Source organism: Crocuta crocuta, unplaced genomic scaffold (genome assembly GCF_008692635.1).
Source record: "Crocuta crocuta isolate KB4526 unplaced genomic scaffold, BGI_CrCroc_1.0 scaffold180, whole genome shotgun sequence".
Lineage (NCBI taxonomy): Eukaryota > Metazoa > Chordata > Mammalia > Carnivora > Hyaenidae > Crocuta > Crocuta crocuta.
This window is the reverse complement of record NW_027527549.1, coordinates 75487-85661: the sequence shown is the minus strand read 5'-3', so window position 1 is coordinate 85661 and position 10175 is coordinate 75487. Positions and strand designations below refer to the sequence as shown.

Here is a 10175-nt window from a genome sequence, read left to right as displayed (position 1 = left end):
TATTATAAACAAAGCTATTAGAGAATTCTCATAAAAGTCTTTGTGAAGATGTATGTTTTCATTTCTCCTGGATAATACCTAGGGATGCAACAGCTGGGTCATATATTTGTTTAACTTTTTAAGGAATTGCCAAAATGTTTTCCAACCTGGTTGTACCATTTTGCTTTACCATCAGCAGCAGAGAGTTCCATTTGCTTCATATCCTCACCAACTCTTGGTATTATTAGTCTTAATTTTCATCATTCTAATAGATATATATTAGCATCTCTTGGTTATAATTTGCATTTCACAAATGACTAATAATTTTGAGCATTTTTTTCATGTACTTCTTGGTCATCCATGTATCTTCTTGATAAATTATCCAAATCTTTTGTCGTTTTTAGTTGAGTTGTTTGTCTTTTACTACTGAGCCATAAAAGATCTTTTTATGGTTTGGACATGTATTTTGTTGGATATATTTTGTATATATTTTCTCCCAATCTGTAGCTTGAGATCTACTTCATATACTTTTTAATAAATGTGTTGTCATGTGCCTTTACATATGTTTGCCTAATTAAAATACTGAGTCTTTCAAACCATGGAGGATGGATTATGTTTTGTATTTTTAATATTTTTTGTTTTTTTTAATTTCTTAGTAATATCTCATAGTTTTCAGTGTGTACGTCTTATACATTGTTAGATGTGTCCCTTTTCAGTAGTTTTTTGATGCTGTTGTAAATGGTATTTATTATACTTGCAAATTCTAATTGCTGGTTTATAAAAAGATGATTTCTGGGTTTTTTAAATGTTTTATTTATTTCTGAGAGAGAGACAGAGACAGCTTGAGCAGGGGAGGATCAGAGCGAGAGGGAGTCACAGAATCCGAAGACAGGCTCCAGGCTCTGAGGTAGCTGTCAGCACAGAGCCCGACGCAGGGCTTGAACCCATGAACCATGAGATGATGACCTGATGACCTGAGCCGAAGTTGGATGACCTGAGCCGAAGTCAGACACTTAACTGACTAAGCCACCCAGTGCCCCGATTTCTGTTTATTAATCTTGTATCCTGAAACCTAAATTTATTTTTAGTTCTAGTACCTTTTTTAAAAATAATCTTTAGCATTGCCTATGTGGACAACTATGTCATCTGTGAATAAAGACAACTTCTTCCTTTCTAGTCTTTATGCATGCCTTTTATTTTTCTTGCTTGCATACACTAGAGACTAGAACTCTAGTACACTGTTGAGTAGAAGTGATGAAACCTGTGTCCTTGCTTTTAGGGAAGCCTCCACTCTGGACTACTTTTTTCCTACCCCTGCAGCATTCATTGTCTTAAATCCTATTTGAAGTGTTCACATGGGTTGGAAGAAACAGTAGTTTTCTACTGTTTTCTACAGTCCATACTGTTTTCCAGAGTGGCTGCACCAGTTTTCATTCCCACCTACAGTGCAAGAGGGTTCCCTTTTCTCTGCATCCTCACCAACACCTGTTGTTTCTTGTGTTATTAATTTTAGCCATTCTGACTGGTGTGAGGTGGTATCTCATCATGGTTTTGATTTGTATTTCCCTGATGGTGAGTGATCTTGAGCATCTTTTCATGTGTCTGTTAGCCATCTGGATGAGTCCTTTGGAAAAGTGTTTATTCATATCTGCTGTTCATTTCTTAACTGAGTTCTTTCTTTTTGGGGTGTTGAATTTGATAAGTTCTTTATAGATTTTGGATACTATCCCTTAGTCAGATAAGTCCTTTGCAAATATCTTCTCCATTCCGTAGGCTTCCTTTTAGTTTTGTTGCTTCCTTTTACTCGTATCTTCTTATTCATAATTAAACAGGAAGTTGCATTTTCTTGTTTTTTAATGTTTATTTACTTTGAGAGAGAGCATGTGGGCAAGCGAGGGGCAGATGAGGGCTGGGGGGAGAGGGAAGAATCCCAAGCAGGTTCCATGCTGTCAACAAGGAGCCCAGCGCATGACTTGATCCCATGAACCATGAGATGATGATCTAAGTGAAACCAAGAGTCATATGCTTAACCAACTGAGTCACCCAGGTTCCTGAGAAGTTGTATTTTCTAACCATGCTATTCATTAGTACTAGCTCACTTCAAGAAAAGGGAACCGTTTTTTATTTTTAAGACTAATGGTTTAATATTTTCCAAAGTTAATGGAAAAAAGTACTGATTTTTAAGAATCAGTACTAAGAAAATAAACACAAATGGTTTATGCCTTATGCTGAGGCACAGTATAGTGAAACTGCTGAAAGCTAAGACCATACATTGAGAGCAGCAAAAGCAAACAACAAATAAGCAGAACTAATATAAGCAAGTAAACAAACACAAATCCCCAAGGATCCTGCATGAAGGAGACCAATGAGTCAACTAATGCCTGATTCCATCAGAAGCTATGGAAGCCAGGAGGGAGTGCAACATCGTTGAAGCACTTTGAATATGTCAGCCCACTGATTTCTGGCATTCAAAGGTTCAGATGAGAAATCTGCTTATCTTGTTAAGGATCCCTTTTATGTGTGTGACAAGTGCCTTCTCTGTTCCTGCTTTCAAGATTCATCCTTTGTCTTTCCAAAATTTGATTATAATGTGTTTTGGTGTAGGTCTCTGAGTTCATTTTTAGAGTTTGTTGAGTTTCTTGAATGCTCATGCCTTTCATCATATTGGGGGAATTTTCAGTCATTATTTCTCTGAATAGTCTCTCTGTTCCTTCCCCCCTCTCTTCTCCTTCTGGGGCTATCACAATGTGTATGTTGATGTGCCTGAGGGTGTTGCACTGGTCCCTTCAGCTCTGTTAACATTTCTTCGTTATTTTTTGTTTCTGTTCCTCAGCCATGATGATTTCCACTGCTCTGTCTTTCAGTTCATTGATTCTTTATTCTGCTTGGTCTAATCTGCCTTTTAGTTTCTCTAGTGAAAATTTTTGTTTCAGTTATTGTTTTTTTCCTTTCCAGAATATCATTTTGGTTTCTTCTTATATTTTCTACCTCTTCACTGATAGTTCCATTTAGGAACTTTTTAGGTTCCATTTTAGGTCTTTTTCAGGAATAATTCCTGTACATTTATTTTTTCTCTTTTAATTGGCTCTCTATATTTTTTTCTTTGTATTGCTTGTGACTTTTTTTGTTAAAAGCTAGGCATTTGAATCTAATAAATTATGTGTTTATGGAGATAATATTCTACCCCTTCACCAGGGTTTGCCATTTTGGGGAGATATTTTTGGTTTATTGTTTGTTCTTCCTTCCTTCCTTCCTTCCTTCTTTCCTTCCTTCCTTCCTTCTCTTCTTTACTCCCTTCCTCCCTTCACTCCTTATTGTTGTGGACTGTCTATAAGCCAAGGAAAAGTATGAGGTATAAATTTAACGTTTTCTTAAGTCTTCTGTGAGCCTGCACCTATCTATGGGCATGCATGGTGGCTTTCCAAATTGAAAAGGGAACAGTTTTTAATTTGAAGTACCATCTTTTGACATCATAGATCAATTTTTTAATTTAACTATACTTGATTGAGCTATTGTTTAGGGGCTTTTCTTGTCATATAATGTAAGAAAATACCTTGAGTCAAAGCAGTTAGATAGATAAAAGGTAAACTTTTCTAAGATAATTTTCCAACCCATTAAATGAAATTCTTGTGTGTTCAGAATGATGTATTTTGCAAATTGCTACATATCTAGTGACTTGGGTACCCACTTCCTAATATTCTGTCAGCACATAAGAGAAAGTAAAAAGAAAGTAGTATTGAAGAACACATTTTGGGAAAGGGGAAAACTTTAAAAAAGCCTGTATTAAAACTTATATATGGCGTGTGTTATGTGGATTTTGCATGCAGATAAATCAAATGAGGCATTTAGTTATTCACAGTAATTTCAGGAAGTACATTAACTGTTAAAACAAGTAGCCTTATTTGAAATACAAAAGCTATATTTATTGAACAGGATTTATTTCAGTTATGGTTCCTTAAATGGTAAGAAGCTGTTTTCCTACTAAAAACTATGGGCAATAACATGGCTCTAAGACTCTTTTTCTGATAATGCCCTTAGAAGATAATTTCTGTTGGAAAAGTAGTCTTGAAAAATAATTCAGTTACTTGAGAGCTGACTGTGCAAGTGCCTTGCTGGTGGGAGTGCTTTATTGTTGACATGGTATTTTAATTTTATATCCTTCAGATATCTGGATTTGAACTGCATTTTGGAATTCATCTACACTTAAAATGCCACCAGCAGTTGGAGGTCCAGTTGGATATACTCCCCCAGATGGAGGCTGGGGATGGGCGGTAGTAGTCGGAGCCTTCATTTCCATCGGCTTCTCTTATGCATTTCCCAAATCCATTACTGTGTTCTTCAAAGAAATTGAAGGCATCTTCAGTGCCACCACGAGTGAAGTGTCCTGGATATCCTCAATCATGTTGGCTGTCATGTATGGTGGAGGTAAGCACCCCCAGGGCCTCCTGGTTTAGTCCTGTGTTTCATTCCTATTAATCACAACAGTCTTGCTCTGTCTCTTCCCTGTAGCATTCTGAAACAGAAATGAGAAACTGTGAGGAGCTGTGATTTGGTCTAACTCTGAATCATTGAGCTTTAAAAGCTCTCAGAAAAAATGACATATGCACAGCTGGTTCTTCTTACTGCTCTCTGCTGGACTCCTGAGATGTAAACATAAAGGTTTTTCTTAAATTGATGTTGGGCAAATTGAAATAAATCAGGTCACCTTAATAGCATAGTTCAAAGTCTCCTGTTTTCCTTGACATGTTGTAAAAGGAAATATGGAGAGTAAGTTGCTTACTTAACATCATTTAATTCGGTTTGTTTCACCTTGGAACATCAAATCACAGTGTAACATGTAAAAGTCTAAAACCTTCCATAATACCTAAAATGTATAGTTGCTTAGTGAGAGATTCTAAAGCCAAGTATATTTAATTACTGAGATTGACCGTGTCTCATCTTGCTTATTTAGCCAAGCTTTCACCTCTGTTAATACTATTGTTTTGCTGGCAGTTTAGTACCTCAGATTATTTTTACATGTAGCTCCTATCTAATAGCCAGCCAGTATAAAGAGTCTATATTTCAAATGTAAAACTTTAGCCTTAGACTTCTAACCTGGTGGCAGGTTCAACCAATATTAAGCCCTATGTACTCTAGGCTAGGTCTTGTGAGTTATAGAGAACACTTGATCTCGATCCCTGCCCTGGGGGAAGTTCATAATCCAGTTGAGACAATAACATAAACTTCTGAAACAGTAAATAATTGAAGTCACAATTTAATTAAATACATGGTGTCATTGCACAGGAAAAAAACGTCACCTGGTGGCCTTAGAGAGAGGTGAATTGGGTGACTGGGAATAGGAGTAAGAAGACTTTTTTTTCCTACTGGGTAGCTTTTTATGCCCTTTGAATTTTGAAGGTATGCCTGTTTTGTCTGTTAAGTACTTTTAAGAGAACCTAAGTGCTATATTGTAGTAGTTATTTTCTTTTTGTAAGTTCAAAGGAATCAAAAGGGACTTTAGACATTATTTAGCTTGTAAGAACCAGTAGTTTTTGGAGGCTTTGAACTCCATGTGCCCGGATTTTCGAACTATGATAGCTTGAGGAAATTGGTATAAGTATTATCCAGAAGTACTCCAGGTGCGTGCTCCGTGTATGTTAAGCTGAGGATAAATCAGAGGTTCACATGTTGCAACTTGGAGCTGTCACAGAGCTTGAGAGCCACTTGGATTTTGCATCAAAAGTAAGTGATGTCAGTTGTGCTAATTGCACATGACATTTTCTTCTGGGAAAACAGTTCCTTCTTTGTCCTCATCTAGAGATAACTAGCACATTTTCTCTGAATTTGTATTATAATAGGCCTACAAACTGTATCCCTCTCTATTTTTAATGATAGCTAATTGGGGCCATCCTTCCTGAAATAACTCTGAAAGACAAATTGCCTATTGAGAGCCTGTGGCGGAATTTTTCCTAAATGGGTTATTTTGTTTTGATTGGCTCCTAGTGGTATATCCCCTAAGAATTATCATCAGTTTTTAAACTGCCATAATTCTTTAACCTCTATATTTGGGCCACACCCTCAACACTAATATGTTTTGAGCTATGAATGGTTTAGTGGGGTTTTTTAGTGCTTTGGTTCAGAGATACATACTGATGCTTGTTAGAGCATAAGTGTATTTTTAGGGGAGGAGATCTTAGTTGCCTACTCTTGATTTATTTACTTGAGATTTTTCCGTGTTTTTTAACATGAAAGTGTAAATTTGCATATTTTCAGTTTCACACTAACATCATTTTGACATTCCTGCTTTAATACCGTGGACTTACAGTATTAACTTCTATTTCACAGAGTCAGCAATGTGGCAGTTACTTTGATCTTTGTACTTCTGACTATACAAAATCTATATGGAAATATTTCATGAATATTCTTCCAGTATTTAATAATTTTATCTTTTTTTTTTAGGTTTATTTTTTGACAGAGAGAGAGAGAAAGCAAGCTGGGGAGGGGCAGAGAGAGAGCGTGAGAGAGAGAATCCAAGGAAGGCTCTGCACTGTCAGCACAGAGCCCAATGCGGGGCCCAGTGTCACAAACTGTGAGACCATGACCTGAGCTGAAATCAGGAGTCAGATGTTTAACCGACTGAGCCACCCAGGCACCCCTTTAATTATTTCATCTTACACAAGCTATAAATTCAAATTATTTCCAAACCAGCCATGGTCTAATATTTTCATGAAGCGACTTAGAAGGTCAATGAAAACTTTTTTATACATATTCAAGCTGAGCCTGAAGTCTCTCCTGGCAGCCAGTTCTGGAATTAGCCCCTTAGACAGACTTAGTTCTCTGAAACACTAGGGTATCAGAAGGTTTGATTCTTTCTTGCATGCATACCATAATTTGAATTTGGGTTCCCTGGGGTCAGAGCCTGACCTTTTAATTGTATCATCCTGCAATTTTGAGTGTAGTACTCGAGTATAAGTAACTCCAGAATTTTCCATAGTGTTTATGGAAATAGAATATGCCAATATATAACCAGTAGTATATTCTGAGTATGTACATTCTATATTTGTTTTAAAAAATAGACTGTCTTCTAGGGAACTAATTATAGAAGGAACAGAAGAAAAACTAATAGAAGAAAAACATGATTTGTATGGCTTCTGCTTTATAGCTTAGTTCCAAAAACATAGAGTATATGTAATGGGGAGAAATGGGCTGGAGTTGAAACTTGGTTTTCAGTAGCTTTGTGACTTTGCAGTGTTCAAACAGCACTTCATTTCCCTGTGTCCCCTTCCCTACTGATGCACTGCAGTGACCCTGTCTGTTTGCAGTCATCTACCTTTTCCAGGCAAATGAGGTATGGTGTCATGTAAATAAAGGTGTCAGTCCCACAAGTCCATATCCATGAAGTAGAGACATAAGTATTCTTACACATAAATGAAATTCAATGAATGTCATCCAACATAATCAAAAATATTGTTAGTCTACTTAAGAATTGTGTTACAGCTTTTAAGATATTGGTTTGGATAAGACTTTCTTATAATTAACATTTAAAAGTTTGGTAAAAGGACCTACCTATTTACCTACCTATAAGGTAAAGAATTATACCGATTTATAGCAAGTAAGGAGAGGTCATTTGATATTCATAGTTGAAAACTGATAAATGCAACAAATCTTTTTCTTCCTGATCCTTATAATACTTCACATTTTATTTGGTTCCTTCTATCATGTCGAAGAAAAACTGATATTTTGGTATTCATCTGTTTAGCAGAGGAAATTTAATCAGATTTTCTTTTGTTTTTAATCTGATTTTCTCAGATAACACTCTATTTCCTATTTTCTTGAGTTGTTAGACCCAAGATATTTTGACCATTATTTGACTTAATCTCCCACAAGCTTCCCCCCACCTACACAGTATTGTTACCGTGAAACAGTAATACAGGCATGGAGCCAAGTTAACTCTGAAAGAAATACTCGGTTCAATACCTGAGCCATCTAGGTATAACTGGGAATAGTTTTTGTGTGTTTTTGTGTTTTAAAGGTAGATTTCCTAATTGCAAAATTACTTAAACTTGGAAAAAATACTGGTCTTTAACTTTTTTCTTTTTTAAAAATATGACACAAACTGCATTTATGATAATGTGTAAATAATACTCTAAAATCATCTCCTCAGATTGCCTGTCCAAAAATGAAAACAGAGCAAGCTTATTAAATGCATTGATCATATCCTAGTTATGACAACAAGCCTATGAACATTCATTACCAAGGTGTTTTTAGCCAGTTCTGCCTTATAAGAGGAAGATTGAGGAGAGACCAGAGCCCTTTTATATTTTAGTAAAATTCTGTACAATATTTATAGATGTAAAAGGTACACAATGATGTTTTTTAGCATCTTTATTTTCTAATACACGTTGACTATGAAATAATTATAGAAAGCAATATTCTTACCATTGTCTTTTGTTGTTTTCTGTTTATTTTTAAGAACTTGTCATTTAGTGTCATTAATGCCTTGTATAGATGTGAAGGGGTTGGTCCCTTTCCTCCATGCTACTAAACTTCTGGTTCTCCCCTAGGTCCTATCAGCAGTATCCTGGTGAATAAATATGGGAGTCGTCCAATCATGATTGCTGGGGGCTGTTTGTCAGGCTGTGGTTTGATTGCAGCTTCTTTCTGTAATACCGTACAGGAACTTTACTTGTGTGTTGGAGTCATTGGAGGTGAGTTGCTGTTGGTTCATTTTCCAGCATTAATTTGCTGCTGGAAATTTGACCATTATTTGACTTAATCTCCCACAAGCTTCACTTACATTCATCTTTCAGATCTTCTGAGTGAAATTCCTTCCTTATGGGAATTACTTGATTATCATTTTGAAGAGCTATATAAATACATTAAAGGGTACTAGAAAAGCAAACTTTTAAAGAAATTGCTGGGGCGCCTGGGTGGCTCAGTGGGTTCAGTGTCCAACTTCAGCTCAGGTCATGATCTCACGGTCCGTGGGTTCGAGCCCTGCGTCGGGCTCTGTGCTGACAGCTCAGAGCCTGGAGCCTGCTTCAGATTCTGTCTCCCTCTCTCTCTGACCCTCCCCTGCTCATGCTGTCTCTTTCTCTCTCGCTCTCTCAGAAATAAATATAAACATTTTTAAAAAAATTTTTTTAAAGAAATTGCTATCATACAGTATAATGGTAGCATCTCTTTTTCTAAGATAAATGGTGGTAGATAAAATGTGTCCACCAACTTCTTGCAGTTTTGATCACTAGTTATTACTCTTCCTCATTACTTCTTTCTCACACAGGGAATAGCTTTATGTGGGAGCAGGAGAGCATAAAACATAAAACTGGAATTACCTGGCAGAATATCCAGATACATTTCTGAAGGATAAAAGATCCACTTACTAACTCACTCCCTCCGTTTTTGATAGCCAGATTAAAATAATGAACTGTTGAGGAGTATAATAAAGATACTTACAACTTCACAATCCAGAGGATGTGACTATTAACATTTTAATGTATGTCTTTCCATACTTTTTTCTGTGTACAAACATATCTTTTAATACAAAAAATAATCAGATTATGTTTTGTAATCATTTTTTTTCACTTACCAAGACATCATGAACAATCTTTCCATGTCATTAAATATTCTGATAACATATTTAATCTTTATTACTCCATTGAATAGATACATACTATAATTTTCTTTTATTGAGCTCTGTGCCAAGATCTCACGACCCTGAGATCAAGAGTCACATGCTCTACCGACTGAGCCAGACAGGCTCCCTAATATATATCATAATTTTATTTGACCAGTTTCTTAGTTAACTGTTCAATATTTAGGGTTTCATTTTTGTTTTTTTACATTTTCTTACTGTTAATAAACAGTATTGCATTGATAGTCCTTTATAAACATGAATGTTTTCTCAAGATAACTTTGTAAAAGTGGAACTGCTATGTTTTTGAAAAATACATGTAAGCTAAATGACCCTCCAGAAAATCGTGCTCTGCATGTAAATACATGTAAGCTAAATGCCCCTCCAGAAAGGTAATAGCTCTACTATAATGTGAGAAGGGATACAGCCTTGACAAAAATAGGATATTATCTTTTTTTTTATCATTGCCAGTTCGGGGTGCCTGGGTGGCTCAGTCGGTTAAGCATCTGACCTCGGCTCAGGTCATGATCTCGTGGTTTGTGGGTTCGAGCCCCACGTCAGGCTTTGTGCTGACAGCTCAGAG

The 10175-nt window shown here is 36.3% G+C and overlaps 1 protein-coding gene and 1 long non-coding RNA gene across 2 annotated transcripts in view; one reads left to right on the top strand and one right to left on the bottom strand.

Annotated features, from left to right (window-relative positions):
- Window positions 1–4143: 4143 nt before the first annotated feature.
- SLC16A1 (solute carrier family 16 member 1) overlaps window positions 4144–10175 on the top strand; it is a 17113-nt gene continuing 11081 nt past the window's right edge. The window contains exons 1-2 of the mRNA XM_077766733.1: window positions 4144–4404; window positions 8523–8666. Coding sequence (XP_077622859.1) covers window positions 4188–4404; window positions 8523–8666 — 361 coding nt within the window. The 5' untranslated portion in view covers window positions 4144–4187. The remainder of the gene's footprint in view (window positions 4405–8522; window positions 8667–10175) is intronic.
- LOC144233736 (uncharacterized) overlaps window positions 4398–10175 on the bottom strand; it is a 27815-nt gene continuing 22037 nt past the window's right edge. Inside the window, exon 4 of the long non-coding RNA XR_013335747.1 lies at window positions 4398–4492. This is a non-coding gene — a long non-coding RNA (uncharacterized LOC144233736). The remainder of the gene's footprint in view (window positions 4493–10175) is intronic.